This window comes from Lepidochelys kempii, chromosome 17 (genome assembly GCF_965140265.1).
Source record: "Lepidochelys kempii isolate rLepKem1 chromosome 17, rLepKem1.hap2, whole genome shotgun sequence".
In the NCBI taxonomy this organism is placed as follows: Eukaryota; Metazoa; Chordata; order Testudines; family Cheloniidae; genus Lepidochelys; species Lepidochelys kempii.
This window is the reverse complement of record NC_133272.1, coordinates 2740714-2762730: the sequence shown is the minus strand read 5'-3', so window position 1 is coordinate 2762730 and position 22017 is coordinate 2740714. Positions and strand designations below refer to the sequence as shown.

Sequence of the window (22017 nt, the reverse complement as noted above, 5' to 3'; positions counted from 1 at the left end):
TCAGCTTGAATCCTGGCAAACCAACCAGCCTGAAAGGTTGGTTTTAGATTGTTCTAAAATTTAATATAAAGAACCAACTCTTAATAGTAGTATCAATAGGGATTTTTTTCTGTAAACAAACCTTTTGTGATGGATGCTTAATAGAGATCCATAAAGCAAATCTTGACTTTCTAACATGTACAGGCTTTGCAAATCTATACTTTTTGTGGTCCTATTAGTGATAAAATGGCCTTTTCTTTTTAAACAGATGAGGGAGTACTGTGTGCGGCTAAGAAACATGGTGGCAAGTAAGTCAACTAAGGAAGAACTCACTGCTGCAAAGGACACTATGATAGAGGAGGTAATATACATATATAACCTGATTCTTTCCATAGCAGAAGCAAGCTGCTACAGATGAAGTAATTCTGGCTTACTTTTATTCTAGAACTATCTGCAAAGTACAAAACAAATCCCTTCTATTGTACAAAAATCAGGGTGACCCCAGATGGCCATGTACTGTCTGAAGTGTTACTAAGTGATTTTTATTTTTTAGTAATGTTTTCTTGCATAAACTGTTCTTTACATTTTTGGGTTACCATTGCATTTAAACACTTGGGTGAGTTGTGGAGCTAGGACACTTTACACCAGCTGAAGATTTCCTCTTCCAGGTGTAGTTAACAGACTCTAAACCCCAGCATTTTTGTTCTCAAGAGACCAAAATAATATGTACAGCCTGGTCTAACTAGCAAGGGCTAGAAGAACTGGAAACTATGTTCTGTATACCCACTGTAAACTTAGTTGTGCAGCACACGTGGTGTTGCAGAAATTCCCCATGAGAGCAGAAAAGAAGAACGAAAGTTCAGCTTCTCAGGTGTTAGCATGTGGAAAAAACTTTGTGCTAAATATGCAGCATTGCAATCACTTTCCCAATTAAGAAATCGAGTTGCTTTTTCTTAAAGGCCAACTATCCAAGTACCTCTCTGTATGAATTTACAGCGTCTCACACGTGCAAATTAGCTTTAAAGTAGGGTGCATTGTCCGGTTCTCACCCCTCCACAGTTTAAAGGTTAGCACTTTGCGCTGCTGTATGGTTGGCTTAAATGCAAGAGATGCCATACCCTATTTTCATCTTATTTGGTTCTCTAAGTTTGTTTTTTTTCAAATAGCCAACAGTAATGGATTAGAAGCAGCAAACTTATTGCCCATAGTATGTTAAGATTGGTGTATATGGCCATGTGTATTTCTAAAAAAAGATACATTTCTGTATTCTCTACTTACAGAAGTTTATGGATATACCTCTGTCAGAAGTGTCTGATGGTACAGGCCCACTGGGTCATCTTGTACCAGCTCTTTTGGAGAAGATTTACAGATGTAAATCTCCTTTTCCTTCCCCTCCCTTCAGCAAACTTCTCAAAAGCTTCCTGTTAAATTATTCTTTTCTGTGCCTTGTGTAAATGATAGCTCCTAAATCCCTCTCTGGTAGTAATTGCTGCAATTCATGCACAAATCCACAGCTTCACTATCCCCAGTTCTAAAGTTAGAATAAGAAATGTGGTGATAGCAAAACTGGTACTGTGTTCTTAACACATTTGTATGTTAAAACAAAACCCTTTATATTCCATCAAACATGCCCTGCTAGGGGCCAAATGACCTCTTACCTTACTGATTCTACCCTTCAGTACATTGCAAATTACCTTTTTGTAGTTTAATATTATTAACATGATTCCCATCTTTAGGCTTTGCATGCAGACATCCACTGGAGGGCTTAATTGCAGTGTTAACTTGAAGCCTCCTGGGATGGCTTGGTTAATTCAGAAAAGGCAGAGACCTAGAGTTCATTGCAGATTTACATTTTTCATTTGCTTTGTTTAGAGTCTCCTAGTTTCCAGCATTAGAAACTGGAAGCAAAGCTCATTAATGGCGCACTAATTTCTGTCAGAATCTGGAGAGTTGTTGCGTGTGCTTTTTTAAAAAAAGCTGTTTCTTCCTCTGAGTTAGCCCCTGTTCTTCCTGTTGCAACACTACTGGTTGACTACCATTTAAGTGGATTTCCTCTTGGGAAATGTTGTAATTAGCATTGCCAGCTGTCAACTCTAAACCTGCAGAAGCATTTAGCAGTTTTAAAGGTGGACTATACTGTCTTGCTTCACTTGTTCAGAAGCATTTCTCTGTACATTAGAGTTCAAGTTTTGTGCCTGGCAAACCAGATTTATTCACCATTCATCTCCACTGAGTTCATTTGCAAATTTCTATGACTCAATTTCCTTATTATGGGCACCAATCCTTTATCTGAAGCTGAGCAGTTGCATAGTCTTCGGGTGAATACTGAATCTCTTGTGTTCCAGTAGATACATTCCCCTTATCAAAGCAGCATGTGGGAGGTCACAAGTTCAGGTCACTAGATTTTATTTGAATTTTTCTGGCTTCAGTGTGTTCTTTTTGTGGACTCTACCTTATCAGCAGTGGCCCTTCTCCCTGCCTGTTTTCGTTTAAAACAAAAAGCCACTGTGTCCTTACATTACCCTGGTGTTAGCTGTCACCAGAGTGATAGAAAGCTCTGCTTAGTTGAAACAAGTGTCCCCTGGGTATTGAAAGAGGAAGCTTTGGAGATACTGAGGGGTGGCCTATGGCAAGTGTGGTGGTAAACAAGCCAAGGAGACCATTTCAGGCAAGGTTGCTCTTGACTCGAGACTTTCGTCTCCATCACTTTTCCTTCCTTTGGTTGGAACCAATTTGCCTGTTGGTTTCCTTAGGCATTCTCCATTGAGCTGTTTTTATTTCTGTAATTTGATGTAGAAACGCGCCCATCTGAGGTAAATGGGGATGTCCACTGGCAATAGTTATCTTTGTGCAAACTTAATCTGTGTGAGAATCAATCATTTTGTAGGAGGCCAGGGATTTAAATTTGTTCTTTAAAACCTTTATTGGAAACATGTTCTATAAAAACTAAACAAGTGGGAATTTCTCCAATAAAAACTTGAGCCCATGCCCTTGTTTCCACTTAAGAACTGATTTCTTCTGTTATCCTTATTAGATTATAAGTTCTTCAGGGCAGGAAAAAAGTTGAGCACTTCTATAGTCGGATAATAGAGGACCACCACTAGCCTGGCCTCTTAAAGAGAAGTTCATTTAAAGGGATACAGTCCACCTGAAATCTAGCCAAAGATCCTTAATCTAACAGAAATTAATAAATGCATGTCAGCTATCAAGGACTATGTATTTCAACCAAGGATGTCACAAAATCAACAGAGCCCTTCAGTAAAATTATACTTAACCCTAAATATAGGTATTATTAAATATATTAAAACAGACCAGAAGATTATGCTGGGATTTCCAAAGAGCAGAAATCCAAATCATCTCGCAGAAGGAAAAGTGATTAATGGAGGTGTGTACCGTCAGAATGAAAACGTTTCTGTGCATGTACGCTAGGAGAACAGATTATGGCGTCCATAAGACACAACATACGTTGTTAGAGCCCTTTCCCAAACAATATTTGTATGTGCTACCTGGAGGGAGGGTAGTATTTGTATATGCCACCTTCTGAAAGGTGGCAGCTGGCCTGGCAACTTTTTCTGTCTCAAACTGTCCTTATTGTGGTCTTCAACTGTAACCACTTTTGGTTCCATTGCACAGTCTAAACACAGCTTCTATCTAGGGGAAGGTTTCACTGCACTTTGATGCAGTTGCTAGGGTTAAGGATTGGGCAGTGTTTCAGCTGAGCCATATATGTTTTTATTTCACTGCTACTATAGTCATACAGCTGGGAATTGAATATATTAGTGCCTGAGAAAAATCACAAAAAGCTTGAGCAGGAACCTGTGGTGTTTCTAGCATGGTGAGGAAGCGCAGGATTTTGTGGACTTTAATTTGATGTTCGGTGGTGTTGCAGAACATGGGTTCTTAGTACCGGATGGGGGAAACTGACCAGCATAGGGTTATTCTGATGTCTTAAATATAAACATTAAGGAGCTGATTCTGTAGTTGGTCCCCATGTGAAGATATCAATTGACTAATGGCAGTTCTATCGCTGGCCCAGCTGCAGAGTTTTGGTGCTTAATTGACAGAACGCTTGGATGAATGTTCATGCCATATCGGCTTTCCTGTGCAGGTATTCAGAATAGTGAGCAGCTGTTTGGGGAACCCTCCTGAGACCTTCTCCTGGGAATTCCGAGATAAGGAGAAGAACTACCACAAGATTGGCCCTGTGACACCACTGCAGTTCTACCAGGAACACATCAAACCCCTCTTCAACATGGAAGACAAGGTTGGAGAATACAACCAATGCCTGCTGTATCTGGAGCCCCTTTTAATGCTAAACGTATAGTACAATGTGCTGTTGCTGAAGTAGGGTTTTTTACACAGCCTCACACATTCCCCATAGCAAGCGATCTATTGAGTCAGTTAGCCTTGAATTTATTTCCCCTTCTTCCTTACTACATAGACGTCCCTTTTTGTATTTGCACTGCGCCTCTCATTTGGTTTTGTGTGAATTTGGATGAGTTTTTTATGGATTAACTGTACTTGAATCATGTTTTCATGCTGCTGTAAGATCTCGAGTGGCTTAGCCAGGGGGGCCTTGATGATAAAATATTAATTAGAATAGAATGATGTTCCTTTGCAGCACTTAAGGATATGTAGACCAGCTTAGAGCATGTTTTCTGTTGCATTCAGTAAACCTCTGTTCCAGCTGAAGCTGTCCTCACTTGCATGGGATGGTCAGCTAGCTAGAGCAGAACTAATTTGATATACCAAGAGTTACTTCTTTCTTTGAGGCTTCAATTGATTTGTAATTTAACTAGTGACATCTTATTCATGGCAGATTTGTCTAGTGAATGATCCTCGACCCCAGAACCAGTACAACAAGCTATACACGGTAGCATACCTGGGCAACGTGGTGGGAGGAAGAAAAACACTCTACAACAACCAGCCTGTTGATCTGTTGAAGAAGATAGCTGCAGTTTCCATTAAAGATGGCGAGGTTTGTGTAGTCTTCCAATCAGTGGCACTTTTTCCCCCCTCTTCTGTGGTATAAGAGTCCATCTTGGGATGTGGCCTAGGCATGACTACTTTCTCCTATTTTTAGGCTGTGTGGTTCGGCTGCGATGTTGGAAAATACTTCTATAGCAAGCTGGGCATCATGGACCTGAATGTGTAAGTGCAGGAAATTAAAACACAATTGTTTTCTGGGCTCTCTTCATGGCAATCCAGCTACAAATTGAAAATGCTACGGTGACAAATGTTGTCCAAAAAATGTTTCCAATTTTTTTACCCAAAATGAGTGAGACAAGTGTGCATTTGGACCTCTATTTCTGTTAAATCCCCTTTTTTGGCTGTAAATTGAAATGCTGATACTCTGAAAATGTACTCAGTAGCTAATTCACTTGTGAAATTTTAATGTAAAATATTCTTAGCTGAAGAGAGAGGAACTTAGATGCAGTATATCCCAGCTGTGCCTCTTGCAAGGCAAAAAGGAAGGGTTTGTAGCACCCACAGCCCATCCCTTGAGCTTGTGTAGTTACTTGAATTCCCTAGTACTTGGTGAACGGCATTCCAAAACGGGCCCGCTTAGTATTTATTCTAACTTGAGATTTGAAAAGGAGCTACATGTATGTCAGAGCCCTGTGCAATAAATCACTGGACATTAAATTTTACTGATCCCTCCTTCTGTGTTTACCTCCTTTGTATGGCTTACTTGTAGGTTTGATCATGAGCTGGTGTTCGGTGTCTCCGTCAAGAACATGAACAAAGCAGAACGATTAACCTTTGGAGAATCAATGATGACCCATGCCATGGTCCTCACTGCCTTCACAGAGAAGGTAAGATTTCCTCCACAAGCACTTGTGCTGTTTGCACAGATGTATTTGAACTCTCCTGCAGTTTTATATGCTCTGCTAAAGGGCAGCATATGCGCAGGACATCACACCTGCGCATCATACCTATGATGTCTTATTTGCCTGTGTCACATGTTGGTAAATTACTATTTTTAGTTTCTCCAAACAAGTGGACAATCCTGGACAACAAGGCAGTGGCTTATTTTTTGTGCCCAGAAATTCTGAGAAGGGCAAAGAAACTTGGCTTGTGTTTTCCAGGAATTTAAAACATACAGTGGCTGGCTTTAAATGGTATGTGAATTCTGGTTTCTCCTACTGACCAGGGAATCAAAGGTGATAGCACATCCCTCTCCACAGCACACTGCTAAATCTAAACTAGGTCTATCGCCAAGCTTTGTACTACTTTGCCTCCCGCAGTGTGTTCAAGTAAATAACTAACAATCCCTCAATCAGAAGCACACAACTTCTGTGACACACCCACTAATGAGAGAGAGAAGAATTGAAACCCCAAGACAGCAGTACAGCTCTTAGCACTTTTACGCTGCCAACAGCTGTACTGCATGCTAATAAACCAGAGAAATGCCCTCTGGGAGACACATGTGAACCTCAATGTCTTTGGATACCTGAAAGTGGTCATAATTTTCAGCTTTTATTTGTGTTCTGGAAAAATTGAGATTTCCTCCTACATCAGAACACAGTCCAAGTTTTTAAGATTCCTTTGTAAAAGTAATCTCTTCCAGACCAAGTAATCTTGGTCTGAGAAGTAAGTGCTTACATATTAATGAAAACTTTCCCAGAGACTCAGGACTTTGTGCAAGGGTGTGACATGGGATTGTTGAGTCATCAGTTTTTCTCAGAACTACTTTTCAAAATTCAATAGTATTCTACATACTGGTCTTCTACAATTTACACACATGCTTTTCAGGTGTCCGGTTACAGAACTAATCTTGTGTGAATATTAGGATTAAAGGATATTCTATTGACTTCTGAAATTTAGAGCTTTAAAATGATTTATACATTTTTAGTTGTTTGAAATTCTTACACAAACTTCACACTGATTACAGGTTTATATCTGTATAGTAACCTTATAAAGGAATGTAAAGTGACTCACGCTGCAATCTGGTTTCTTTTCACACAACTTTTTTTTGGAACAGCAAAAGCTTTGTATAAGTAGAAATTCCTTCCTCACATTCTGCTTCCTTGATTTGCAGCTCATATTTTTGACCCTCTGAGGGTTTGTGTATCAGAGTTTAACTTTTGCATACCAAATCTGGCTATTCGAATCAATGCATGGGCTCTGTTATACTGTCACCTAAAATTTGTCCAGAATTTTGACAAATGTAAGGAAGATCTGCTAAGCAGAAAACACATTCCCATATATAGACTATATATACTTTGGGTCTTGAATGTGAGAAATGGATGTCTTGAAGTGGTGGTGCTTTAACTCTAGAGGATGTCCAGAATTTGAAGGCCTTTTTCTTACTAAAATAGCTAGGTTGTGTTTTTGTTTGAACGTGTTGTCTTATGTAAACCTTGACTTTAATCTAAAGGAGCTTTCAAAGGTAGTTGTGAATCCATCAAAGCATTGGTGGTTTTTTACCTGTTTTTTAAAACAGTTTTGATTGCAATGGGATTTTCCTCAATGTTACAATGTAATTTTATTTGCAGAAGAGGCACATTTAATCCATGCCAGTATTTCTAAACCATTCCAAAACCATAACCTTTTGTTCAATTTACTTGTCAAAGTGCTTGAGTGGACTCAACTTAGTGCTTTTGATACATCTCTTGAGTATCTCATTTTAAGGACCCTTGTCTTCGTTTAAAGTATTTTCCCAACCTCATCCCAAAAATATAAAACTTCAGTGTAGTAACTACAGTAATACAGATGTGGGTACAAAAGGGAGGTAAGGGGCAGATTTTTTCCAAAGACCAGAGTTAACTCTGCATTATCATGAAAATCACAGAAGAGGGCAGAATACCAAAAGAAAGGGAAAGAAATGAATTCATAGTTCTTCATGGGAGCTGCTATGGGGAAGCCTATGGATTAAGGATCTTATTTAGTAAGCACATGGGGGTTATCTTCTCAGTGCTTCTGTGTGCTGCTTGATGATGTGAAAACAGACTAGACTTTTTTCCAGAATGTGGAATATGTGCTAGAGTGCTAACGAAGCTTGGAATGGAATGCAATCTTGACTACACTAGAGAACTGCTCTTTGTCCTTGAACCAGTTTAAGCACAAACAGTTCAGGGTTCCGCACTTGCCTTAATGAATGTTTCGTGTTTTCCCCTTCTCTCAAGCCATGCCCTAACTGTTTCAGTTGCAATGACTCCCAGTTAACTATACGCTAGTTCCAGAATGCACTGCTTCTGAGCTGAACCAGGGAGATTTCACCACTGCACTGTGGGGCATTACGAGGTCTAGCAGAAATGTTTCAGCTAGTTTGAGTCCACATTGGCACTAAACTGGTTCAGTTTGAACTGAATAAGCTTTAACTGATCATTAAACATTCTGAAAGCCAGTGTGGATTCAGACTAGCTGAAACAGTTCAGCTAGGCCTCATAGTAACTCACATTTGAGATTGTGTGGTGGTATACAGCCTTTCTTGGGGGTCTTAACTGGCTTCCATTTTTTAATATCAACCAGGCAATGGTTCCCCATGAAGGCTGTGAAAGTCTACTTTGAGGAGGCTAAAAAAAAGTGTGGTGAAATAGCTAATAAGCACCCATCTGGAAGAGTGTCTCGAGGGAGACTGAAGCTGAGTCATGTGGTGTGTGTGATGGGGAAGCCTCCATTGAAAGGTTAAGTGTGGCTATCAGGGTAGAAAAAGCCCAGTGAGCAGCCCCTATAGTATCCAGGTGAGTTACAGTAGCTCTGCCCTGACTTGGCAGTCAAGAACAGTATATGGAAAGAGACCTTCCAGGCTGTGAATGTGAACAGGAAAAGTACTTCACCAAAATAACTTCCTCCCCTTCCCATAACAGGAATTCCCCGTCAATAGGGGAAGTGTCATAGGGCTTATGGGAAGGCACAAGTGTTAATGTTACACAAGTTACACATCTTGTGTTTTATCTAAGACATAAAATGGCTTGAGCTAATTCACTGAAAAATACAGACAAATTGCCCAAGGCATTTTCTTCTGCCTTGATTAGATTAAACTACCCATTTGTTTATTGCTGATTCTAAAAAGTGACTCTTTGGGCACATCTGTTCCTCATTAGCTAAGAACATTACACACCTTCCAATAGGATGGAATGCTGCCTCCAGGGAGCTTGAGTACCTTTTAATGTGACACGTTAGTTTGGGGACTTGCGTGCATTGATTCTAACTCGGAAAGGACTTGAGTAGACTAGATACTCTATAGGTGGATATGCAAGGTGCAGGTTATCCAAGAAACTGTAAACATCTTTCAAATCGTATTAGCAAGGATGATCACAGGAAGGGAGAAACAGCTCTCTAAAATCTTACCAAAGTTTCTAGAAATAGTTCCAAATACTCTCATCTGTTAGAATTACTTGAGTCTAACTCAAGAGGGTGGGGGAAAATTTTATAAACTTAAGACACTTCACTGTGACAGTCCTGCAAATAGAAACGTTCTTGGAGAAACTGTCAAACAAGTAACATAGGTTCTGGACCTTAAGTCCAATAATAACAGATAAAGAATGCTTATAATGCAACTGTGCAAAGTACTAGAAGTTTTTAAAAGGGACTGCGACTTACTCAGTCTTGTAAAACACAATGTAGCTGTGTTTTGTAATAGAAAAATGGAATAATTACCTCAACTAATCAGATTACTTTAAAAGGAGACCGTTTCTTACAACAGTCAGTGCTTCTGCTTCTAAAATCCCTTTGTTCTGAGAGTTTGCCTACCAGTTTACTTAGCATGAGCATCAAAGATATCTGTCAGGTTGGTGGTTCTGTTGGCAATGATTTTAGAAGTAGACTGTCAAACTTTGAGGAATTTCTCCACTGAATGTATGTTTTACTTTCCTTCCTTCAGGATGGGCAAGAAGGATCGTTTGAGAAATGGAAGGTGGAGAACTCCTGGGGTGAAGACCGTGGTATTAAAGGTAACACAAATCATAGCAGTCACATGAATACATTGTCAAACTCCATATATGGAAATGAGCTGGAAGGGAAAAGGGCCTTGTGCAGTAAGTGTGCACCAAGTGAGATCCTACACCATCCTACTTGTAGGAAGAGAAGTAGTAATCTTAGTGTAGTCATGTTTTCTTCAAAACTCATGTCCCACCGGATAAGTTGCAGAATAATGTCCTCTACCTCAGTTTCCAATGGTCTAGGAGCTTAGAACAATAGCTTTCAAACTGTGGTCTGTGGACCCTGGGGATGTCTGTAGACTGCCTAAGATTTCCAAAAGGGTCTGCGCCTTCATTTGAATTTTTGTAGGGGACTGCAAATGAGAATGTTGAAACCCACTGGCCTAGAAGCATAATTCTGAACTTGGATCCCTGCCTAGTAGCATCACGTGCTACCTGTTTGGCCAACACTGACCTGTTTGGCTAAATGCTGCCTCGTGAAGATGGCCATGAAGGTCTGTATTTCCAGTAGGAGCAATTAGGTGGCTGCTGTTCCAAATCTACTTGTTTGGAGAATCAGTTGAAGTAGGGCAAAAAATATGCTTTGGATGTTTCAGAATGGGGTGATTACACAGGATGGACCCCAATTACAAGCTCACTGTAAAATCCTGGCTCACTGAAAAAATCTTTTCAGATTGATACATGGAGGCTGACTGAGTTCATTGTCCTCTAGGTCACAGGCTAAGGTGATGCTTAAGGTAGATTAAGGAACTCCTCCTTCTGCAGTTACTGCCAGTATCTGCAATTTGGCAACAGAAGCGGTGTAAGGGGCAGTGTAATTATCAAAGATGAACAGACAAGGGGAGACATACAATATGTTCACTCAGCAAGCAGGAGAAAGAAATGGAGTAGCTAGGCTGAGCATTGTGGGCTTCCTCAGCCATCTCCCTGAAGTAAGAATCAGGAATTTTTTATTTTAAAATCCTCATTGGGGGAAAGTAAGATGTAACTATATAATGGAACCAGCTTATAGTGAATTTGGAGGTATTCCAGTTCACTTCCTAGTGAAGTGAATCGAAATTCTGAATTATGTATTAAAGTACCAACCTCAATTCATGCTGTGGTGCAACCTTGGCTTTGCTGTATCAGTGGAACAAATGACTCCATTATAAGCAACCACCAGAAACAGTGAACATGGAGACCATGAAGATTCCAGTTGTGCTCTTTCCATTGTTTGTGACCTGTCTTCAAAAGAGGCTGCTGCCCAGAGCCTCTGAGATGGAATTAGATAACATGGACTGTGCTGTGCATAACTCTATTGAACTTTTTCAGGAGGGTAGTCTTGGGGTTATGCCAAATCCAGGAGTTCTGGAGACCTAGGTTCTATTCCTGACTCTGCTGCAGGTTTCCTGCGTGATTGGGCTGGTCACTTAACTTCTGTATTTCAGTTTTCCCATCAGTAGACCATAGATTTTGCATGCTGCGTGGCCTCATTTAATTAATGTTCATAAGGCATTTTGGGACCCCAGATATGACTATTAATACAAGTGCGCAGTCTGCATTATTAGAGGGATGTCTTGGCCTTGTCTTGTAACTATTTTAGCAATTTGATAGTGCAAATCTTTTAATCTCCACATGAAAATATAATGAATGGATGTTGGCTGACTTCTACCACCAAACTCAGTGGCACAAATTTTGTGTAAACAAATTTTAAGTGCTCGTAATATTTCTCTTAATCTGCAGATCACTGGCTCCTTCCCCTCTAGCTTGATTGACTTCTAATTGTTGTTGGATTATATAAATCTTGGAATGACTGCGATGAATTTGAGGCAGCAGTAAAACTCAGTCTGGTGCCCTGCAGAGCTGAGTGGCTTATTGGTGGTTTCCTGTAGACAGTTTTGTTTTTCCTTTGTAGTGATGCCAAACTATGGCTGAGTGTACTGATATGCTGTGGAGAGGGCAGGACCTCTCAAACATCTGTCTTGCCAAGAGGAATTTCAGGAAATATGCACGTTTGCCTATCAGGTCATTTCTTCTAGTTGACAGGGATGAAGCATGACCACCAATACAATACACACGAGAGACTAGACGTATTTAAAAAGTTGCTTGTCCCGCTCATGTCTAAGTAAATCCTAGTTCTCATTTAAGGTTATGATAGGTAGTTGGAGTCTTTAAAAAGTTTGTGAAAAGGATGCTAAAAGAAGTCTTGAAGATTTCTTTTTAAATTCACTAAATTGCTTTAATAACCTACTTATACATTCATAGCTTGTGGCCAGAAGGGACCATAGATCATCTAGCCTGACTACCTGTATAGCACAGGCCTTTAAATTTCACCCAGGCAACCATGTAATTGTATTTTTTGAAACGTATCTTACAGAAAGGCATCCAGTCTTGATTTGAAAACCTCGAGAGAGAATTCACCACTTCCCTTGGTAGTCTGTGCTAACTGCCATGCAAACCTTCCCTTGTTGCCACCTTCGCTAACACAGTAGAGCATGGACCACAAGCATTAGAGTTGTGAAATGAAAATATTATCTTATGAAGTCTTCCCCTTCTCCTAATTCTGTCGCTTCCTCTTTCCAATTCCATATGCCACACTGTGGTGGTGGTTTAGGATTGCTTGGGAACGCTGGGCTGCAAACACCAGTTACCAGAGGGTTGTACATGCATTGTGAGGGCAACACTGATTTGTTGCCATATGCCCAGCCATAAGAGAACCTTATTTTAAAAATAGTTTCATAACTAACTGAAACAAAGGTATACAAATTCTGGATCAGTTAACGAAATCTTCCATTCTTATAAGCCCATGGTCTCTTCCCCCCCCATTCCACCCCAAAGTGCTCCATACCTTCTCCCCCAAACAAACATAAACGTTCCCTGGCTAACATTTAAGTGCAACCTACGATGGCGAATGAGTGCATACAGCCCAGAATACATGAATAGCTTTATAGCAACAAACCAGTGCCTGCTCCCCTATATTCCTAAGGAACCCGACTTCAACAAAAACCCAGCATGCTATCCCGAAGTCATAAGGTTCGATAGCCAAAGACGATCCACGTTAAGAGGTTTGTTCTCAAATCCTTCTCCATGGGCCTGGTCTGGATTAGTTTGTCAAATGCCCATCCAGTCTGAAATGTCTTCCCCATTTAAAAATAAAAGTATAGCATTACTGTCTCTGACAAGTTTGTGTTTGGGAGGAAGAGGGGCTCTTTGCTGTTCTGTGTAGTTTATCTTTTGCTGCAAAATACATAATTCTCCCATCTGAAAAGAAGCTAACATTTTTGTTCTGAAATAATCTCTGGTATTCTGGCTATGCAAAGGAAATCTTTTAAGGAGAGCAATAGACAAGTTAGGAACAGCTGTGCAGGACCAAATTAGGCAGTGGTCACTTCCAAGAAATCTCTTAGCACATGCTTATCTCAAAAATCCTTTATCCTTTTTTAAATGGGAAGGAAAAGAATGCAATCTAACTTAATTGGCACACTTTACAGTGAGACTTTCTGATTATAGCATCATGCTGCTTATCTAGCTCTCTTTACCAGAGTTGGCTCATCTGTCAGATCTCACGAAGCTGTAGCTAATATTATGCAAATAATGCTTCTACAGAGACATGGAAGCTACATTTAGCTTTCATGTGGTAAATCTACAGCACTCATTACAGATGCTGTTTCTTTCTTTTGCAACTTTTGTCTGGTGAAATTTATTCTGGAAATGAGGGACTGACACTATGTCTGGTTCCGGTCACTGCTATGAGCAGATATTGTGCAAGGTATTTCAACTCTACCATCTGCAAAACCTACCTGTATTTCAACATCTACCTTAATCTGCAAAACCTTTTTTTATTCCAACTCTGTGTCCATATAAAGCTATACTAAAAATCTGACCAACAGGTTCCCCAGTCTTGAGCTGTAACATTCCCTGGACAGGGAGTTGACAGACAGATAACTATATATCAAAGGCATTCTGGTTTTGTGATGGGGGATTAATGCCTAGTCACGCTCTCAAACCTTGGCATGGCTGAAAATTCCCACAGTGCCTGGGGGTTTCACCCCATAATGGAGTATATTTAGAACAAGTTCTCTTCGATTTTTATTTTTGTAGAGTCAAAAACAGACACTTTGAGGTTAATTTCAGAGAATACCATGTGGCCTTTTAATTTAAGCTATTGATGTAATTTTTCTGGTTACGTGAAAAATTCACTAACCTTTCAAATATTCCTGGCAGGTGCCTATGTTTTGCTTCTGCTTCATATGCAGCAGTTTCTGTCCTGACACAGCTATTTAAATTCAAAGTACATCTACTCAAGTTTTCCAACAAAAATCCAATAATCTTAACAGACAGTTGACTGAAACTAGACTGAAACACTCAACTTTACAATGTTAACTAGCCTTGTGGGTCCATCCATTAGTACAGATGCACTTGGGAATATTGTGTCATGTAAAGAGACTCAACACTGAAGTTAATATTGAACCTCTAGCTTCCTTCCCATGCACAAACTAATAGATCTAGTATTCGATTAGCAAGCATTACTTTCCATAGTGTGTGGTTTTTTGTATGCTTATGTCCTAGCACATGCTCATTAACAAGATACAGGTTGCGTTCAGAATCCAGGCCAATACAACAGACATTGACCTTGACCATATCTTGAAAGTGTAGGGTCTAGTGAATGGCACCCAGTTGTTCTTAATGAGAATTTGTTTTATGCTCTAGGTACTTGGCTTATGTTGGGTGCCATTAATCTGGTTGTGGAGGAATGCTGCTAGGAAAAAACAAATGTCCCCACTTGTCCTCCTTTTACAAATACTTAGCATGGAATTCATTGGGACTTAGCTCCTTTGTTAGGGTAATGAGTCATTTCTGTCCCAAAGTGTGGTGTAAAGACATCGTGTAAAGTTGAACATGCTGAGTATAGGCTTTCTTTGGGGACAATGCTCCTAGAACAGTGTAAGGGAAAAGGCTTCTGTAAAGTTAATGGTGCTCACATTCAGGTCAGTTATTAGCAACTTTGCACTTGCCTTCTGCCTAGCCAGAAAGTTTGTGGCTTTCAAGTGAAATTTAATTGGTCTGAGTGCTTAGAGGGCATACGTCCTTATTTCAAAACCTTGATGTAGGATAGACCCATTTAAGTTCAAAAGGCAGCCATTACTCATGAGGAGTATAACTGTAACCCTTCCGCACTTAAAATGTAAAGTGCGTTGGCAGAGCTGTGAAAATGGACACCAGGCTGCAACATTGGTGGGAGCTACCGGGGAGGACTGTGGTACCTGGACAGGTCCGTGTAGGAAGAGCCTCTGCTATTCCTGGCTCTCCGTTTGTTTCCTTCACAACCGTACTAAAATCCAAAGTCAACCAAACAATAAACTGTTGTAACTACATAAGATGACAACGTATAGCACTTCAGACTTTAAAAATAACAAGCTGAAAGCTAATCAGATCACTCACGTTGCTCAAGATTTACTCTCTGGAGCTTGTAGTCTGCCAGCATGGCAGCTTAAGCTGCTTTTTTTATAAGCAGCAACACCTAGTTACTGCCTCAAATGTCACTTTATTACAAACATGAACTCATTTTGATCAATGAGTTCTTCTATGTGTATTTTATAGGAGCTCAACTATTCCATTAGAATTCCAAAATGAGTTGTCTTACTGTAAAGTGTTGCACTGTTTTGTACAGGGGATGTAAATCTGTTTCCATGTTCCTGACATGGATGTGTGCACACAACACGTGAACACAACATCCTTAGGGATGGGTTACTGTCATTCATCTGCTGTTTCATAAGATGCAACCTTTCTTTAGAGTCTTGCTTATTGCCTGTGTGTTTTTTTAGGTCAGGGAGTTGTCTGGGAAATTTCCTTATACTTTAAAATGTTCCATCAGACCTAGCTGGTTTGAGCTGTTTCTTTGGTTCAAGGAAACATTTTGGGGTGGTAAACCCTAGAACAGTTTTCTCATCTGTGGGTCACAACAAGCTTCCTTTTATCTGAGAGCAACTAGACATATTCCTTTAGAGCCTATCAGCTCTTCCTTGGGCATTGACCACAAGTGGTTACTTGAGCGGCATTAGGCATGGTGCTTCATCCCCATCTCTGCCTTTTCAGCTTCAGCCCCTGCTGGCCCAGGGAGCTTGGGATTTGAACTCTGATACCCCAGCACACTTGCTAGACGGCTGAGTGAGCCTGGCAGAAAGCCTTGTGTCTTTCTCAGGAAGGATTTGGGCAGCACCTTCTCACAGCATGTTCCTTTAAAGCTGTGCATGGATAAACCCAATACAGAGCACCAGTGTCCATCACTAGGGAAGAGTCCAAGAATTACATTACACTTGGCACGTAACATTTGAGACCCAGTTGGAGGTTTGGGATAAAAACAGGCCCAAACTTCACTGTTTCTTGAGCAGGATGTCAAAGGGTACCACTTGAAACAGTACAGCAGAGATTAGTCTTTCAGGTCATGAGGAGGCTAAAGTTATAGTGGGATATAGAAACTACTGGCATTCCCCCATATACACCCTTTCCTTTGGACCCATATTATCCAGTTGGATCCCTTTACACAGCTTGTGTGGTGGGGTACCCAACAGCCACCAGTCTTCCTAGACTTGCTTAATCCTGGAAGTGAAGGCTGGACCAAAAAGAGGAGCCTTCACATTATGTAGCTGCTGAAAGTGGGGAGCAATTTAAACCCTATTGTCTGCCTGTGTCCAGAGAGCAGAACCATCACTAGGGGGCTTGTAGTGGGGGACAGTGAGCCCGTGGAACCGTGAACCTCACCTCTCCTAAATATTCCCTAATGATAGGATTCTCTTGTAATGCTCTTGTTTTCTTGGAATCTCTTTAGTTTTTCTCAAGGAACAAATGCAGTTCCTGCCAAATATTGTATGGGGTTTTGTTTTTTGTTTGAGATAAGACAAATTTCCTTCCAGCAAAACTTTCTATGCTACGTTTTATTGGTCACTTTATCAGCCTTGCAGATGAGTTTAACTCTGCTCGCTCTTTGTATCAGTACAGTGTTACCTAAGTCTGAACCCAGCATCTCCAATCAGACCTCTTTTTTTAAAACCAAGGAGATGGTCTCCAAAGGTGAACGCTGAATGAACATTGAATCATGTTATCCCATCTGTTCGACAGGGGTCTCTGTCTACTTTGGCACAAAGAGAAGCCTTTCTTACTGTAAGTCTTCAGCTGGCAGCCATGTAAACTGTTGTTAGTTTGTCATCCCTTTTGGCGCGCTCCTCCTGCTTTTGTTCCTAGCATCTTTACTACAGTCTCATTCTTTCTCTATCCTAGGAACTTGACTGTAGTGTCTGAGCACCTCAGAACCTTTTTTATCCTCCCACTCCTGTGAAATATGGCTGTCCCATTGTACAGATGGGGATCTGAAGCACAGAGAGGCTAAGTGGCTTTTCCTGTGTGAAAGTGGGTGTCTGGCAAAGCAGGGACTTTTGCCTGGGTCTTCTGAGTCTAGTGCCCAAACCACTGGACCAACCTTCCTTGGTTGGCTCTTCCTAATAAAATGATCCCTTCATTCAGCTTTTCTTGGGGGAAGAAGTGGGAAACATGGAGCAGCTTTGTGCTAGGGTGGTACCTGAGAACTAAATGTCATACCGTACTTATTGGGCAGTCATCTGTTAGGCCCTGGTGAGCCTCTTGTCAGAACACAAAGATACTATGCCAGAACCTCTGTTCTCTCTAAACAGACATGGCTAGAGTAGAAACACTAGACTGATAGGTGGATGGGCCTAGGGGGGCTTCACTGCTGGTTTCTGCCCTGAAATACAATAAAAACTCACTATCCTCTGCTTATCCCACTTAGCTGGAATGCAGAGCCTTGGGTTCTGTTTGGACAGGATGTGCAGGTCAGGATATGTATATTGTTTCCCTTGAGGCATGGGAATAATTCCATTTAATGAAGAAAATTATGGCTTTCTCTGTGACCCTGGCTACAGGCCTTCTCAAGCAACAGTGACCATCCCTGTTCACATGTTCTGAAGTTTTACTTGGCACTTCCTCCTTGTTCGGACGCTGTGATCCCAATCAGTACAGTCCAGCTCCGACATGCAGAATGTCAACAGCCACAGAGGCAGGGAGTTCATTATCCTCACAGAGTGCAATTACTTGTTGGCTGTCAGGAGTGAGGTTTTTTGTGTCCCAAGAACTCATATCCTGAAGAAAGAACAATCAAGGCAGCTTCCCTTGGCAGTACCACCAAACCAGCTTCTAGCTCGCATTACAATTGATAGGCTTTTTAATTTATGGGAATTCAATCTGATCTCTTGCTTTAGAAACAAGATGGTGTAGATAGATGCACTTATTGTCCATATTCTTTGGGCATTTTCTTGTTTCATTTGATTGTGTGGTGATAATTGTAGGGACATGAGAAACTTTATTACACAAAGCTTCATCTGTCTTCTATCAAATATAGCCTCCCTCTCCCTGACGGCACACATTCTCAATTCATGCTGAGTTCCCTGGAATGGGGTGGTGTGTAATGTCTTAAATGATTTGTTTCAGAGAGCAGGATAATGCTGAAAGCAAAGATGTTTTTAGATGTAGGATTTTCTTCTTTATACAGGTAGAAGGATCTTGCATTAAGATTCCCAGCCAGAGCCTCATAAAGAGGGAAGGGTGTAAAAATGAGGTGCAGTTTATCCTCAAGATTTATTTCAGCCAGAGGGTGTCTCAGTGGCTTTGTGTTTGAGGGAAGAAATTAGCATCGAATATGGACGCACACATTCTCTCCATCTCCTGAAACTGAGATCTGGGCTTTCTTGTCCAGAAAACTGGAGTGGTTAATAAGCATGGATAAAACAGTCTGAAGTTTAGCCTAAACAATCAGGAATGTATTTAGTATATTCTTGATGTCCATTAGAACAGCAACATATGACTGAGCGATTATAAAATGAGCCTCCACTGCCTTCTGTGTAAGGATGATCTATGCCCCAGGACTGCTGTTTGTTGCCCAGATTAGAAATCCTTTTGTTCTGGCTCAGACAGTCTCTTCCTTGCACTAAGATGCCTGTATTTGCAAAACTGTTTTCAGGATTTCCTGTCCAAGACACTCTAGTCAAACTTTCTTCCTATTTAGGCTTGTTGATCCAAGTCTCTGTCATAGCTAAAATCTATTTAACCAGATAGTTCAGAATAACTAAAGGAACAGAAAATTGAAGTCTCCAAGACTGTCATGAAAGTTGCTGTGGAAATATGACAGGTTTCAGAGGAACAGCCGTGTTAGTCTGTATTCGCAAAAAGAAAAGGAGGACTTGTGGCACCTTAGAGACTAACCAATTTATTTGAGCATGAGCTTTCGTGAGCTACAGCTCACTTCATCAGATGTTTACCGTGGAAACTGCAGCAGACTTTATATACACACAGAAATCATGAAACAATACCTCCTCCCACCCCACTGTCCTGCTGGTAATAGCTTATCTAAAGTGATCAACAGGTGGGCCATTTCCAGCACAAATCCAGGTTTTCTCACCCTCCACCCCCCCACACAAATTCACTCTCCTGCTGGTGCTAGCCCATCCAAAGTGACAACTCTTTACATAATCAAGTCGGGCTATTTCCTGCATAGATCAAGGTTTTCTCACATCCCCCCCACCCCCATACACACACAAACTCACTCTCCTGCTGGTAATAGCTCATCTAAACTGACCATTCTCCAGGTTTAAATCCAAGTTAAACCAGAACATCTGGGGGGGGGGGGGGTAGGAAAAAACAAGAGGAAACAGGCTACCTTGCATAATGACTTAGCCACTCCCAGTCTCTATTTAAGCCTAAATTAATAGTATCCAATTTGCAAATGAATTCCAATTCAGCAGTTTCTCGCTGGAGTCTGGATTTGAAGTTTTTTTGTTTTAAGATAGCGACCTTCATGTCTGTGATTGCGTGACCAGAGAGATTGAAGTGTTCTCCGACTGGTTTATGAATGTTATAATTCTTGACATCTGATTTGTGTCCATTTATTCTTTTACGTAGAGACTGTCCAGTTTGACCAATGTACATGGCAGAGGGGCATTGCTGGCACATGATGGCATAGATCACATTGGTGGATGTGCAGGTGAACGAGCCTCTGATAGTGTGGCTGATGTTATTAGGCCCTGTGATGGTGTCCCCTGAATAGATATGTGGGCACAATTGGCAACGGGCTTTGTTGCAAGGATAAGTTCCTGGGTTAGTGGTTCTGTTGTGTGGTATGTGGTTGTTGGTGAGTATTTGCTTCAGGTTGCGGGGCTGTCTGTAGGCAAGGACTGGCCTGTCTCCCAAGACTTGTGAGAGTGTTGGGTCATCCTTTAGGATAGGTTGTAGATCCTTAATAATGCGTTGGAGGGGTTTTAGTTGGGGGCTGAAGGTGACGGCTAGTGGTGTTCTGTTATTTTCTTTGTTAGGCCTGTCCTGTAGTAGGTAACTTCTGGGAACTCTTCTGGCTCTATCAATCTGTTTCTTTACTTCTGCAGGTGGGTATTGTAGTTGTAAGAAAGCTTGACAGAGATCTTGTAGGTGTTTGTCTCTGTCTGAGGGGTTGGAGCAAATGCGGTTGTATCGCAGAGCTTGGCTGTAGACGATGGATCGTGTGGTGTGGTCAGGGTGAAAGCTGGAGGCATGCAGGTAGGAATAGCGGTCAGTAGGTTTACGGTATAGGGTGGTGTTTATGTGGCCATTGTTTATTAGCACTGTAGTGTCCAGGAAGTGGATCTCTTGTGTGGACTGGACCAGGCTGAGGTTGGTGGTGGGATGGAAATTGTTGAAATCATGGTGGAATTCCTCAAGGGCTTCTTTTCCATGGGTCCAGACGACGAAGATGTCATCAATATAGCGCAAGTAGAGTAGGGGCTTTAGGGGACGAGAGCCGAGGAAGCGCCGCTCCAAATCAGCCATAAAAATGTTGGCACACTGTGGGGCCATGCGGGCACCCATAGCAGTGCCGCTGATCTGAAGGTATACATTGTCCCCAAATGTGAAATAGTTATGGGTAAGGACAAAGTCACAAAGCTCAGCCACCAGGCCAGCCGTGACACTATCGGGGATAGTGTTCCTGACGGCCTGCAGTCCATCCCCGTGTGGAATGTTGGTGTAGAGGGCTTCTACATCCCACCAACATCCCACACGGGGATGGACTGCAGGCCGTCAGGAACACTATCCCCGATAGTGTCACGGCTGGCCTGGTGGCTGAGCTTTGTGACTTTGTCCTTACCCATAACTATTTCACATTTGGGGACAATGTATACCTTCAGATCAGCGGCACTGCTATGGGTGCCCGCATGGCCCCACAGTGTGCCAACATTTTTATGGCTGATTTGGAGCGGCGCTTCCTCGGCTCTCGTCCCCTAAAGCCCCTACTCTACTTGCGCTATATTGATGACATCTTCGTCGTCTGGACCCATGGAAAAGAAGCCCTTGAGGAATTCCACCATGATTTCAACAATTTCCATCCCACCACCAACCTCAGCCTGGTCCAGTCCACACAAGAGATCCACTTCCTGGACACTTCAGTGCTAATAAACAATGGCCACATAAACACCACCCTATACCGTAAACCTACTGACCGCTATTCCTACCTGCATGCCTCCAGCTTTCACCCTGACCACACCACACGATCCATCGTCTACAGCCAAGCTCTGCGATACAACCGCATTTGCTCCAACCCCTCAGACAGAGACAAACACCTACAAGATCTCTGTCAAGCTTTCTTACAACTACAATACCCACCTGCAGAAGTAAAGAAACAGATTGATAGAGCCAGAAGAGTTCCCAGAAGTTACCTACTACAGGACAGGCCTAACAAAGAAAATAACAGAACACCACTAGCCGTCACCTTCAGCCCCCAACTAAAACCCCTCCAACGCATTATTAAGGATCTACAACCTATCCTAAAGGATGACCCAACACTCTCACAAGTCTTGGGAGACAGGCCAGTCCTTGCCTACAGACAGCCCCGCAACCTGAAGCAAATACTCACCAACAACCACATACCACACAACAGAACCACTAACCCAGGAACTTATCCTTGCAACAAAGCCCGTTGCCAATTGTGCCCACATATCTATTCAGGGGACACCATCACAGGGCCTAATAACATCAGCCACACTATCAGAGGCTCGTTCACCTGCACATCCACCAATGTGATCTATGCCATCATGTGCCAGCAATGCCCCTCTGCCATGTACATTGGTCAAACTGG

At 41.7% G+C, this 22017-nt stretch overlaps 1 protein-coding gene across 2 annotated transcripts in view; it reads left to right on the top strand.

Annotated features, from left to right (window-relative positions):
• The window catches only part of BLMH (bleomycin hydrolase), a 35469-nt gene that overhangs the window by 11594 nt on the left and 1858 nt on the right, over positions 1-22017 (top strand). For both annotated transcript variants that reach the window (XM_073315988.1, XM_073315987.1), the window contains exons 6-11: positions 248-340; positions 4088-4243; positions 4799-4957; positions 5063-5130; positions 5678-5795; positions 9809-9878. In XM_073315988.1, coding sequence (XP_073172089.1) covers positions 248-340; positions 4088-4243; positions 4799-4957; positions 5063-5130; positions 5678-5795; positions 9809-9878 — 664 coding nt within the window. The remainder of the gene's footprint in view (positions 1-247; positions 341-4087; positions 4244-4798; positions 4958-5062; positions 5131-5677; positions 5796-9808; positions 9879-22017) is intronic.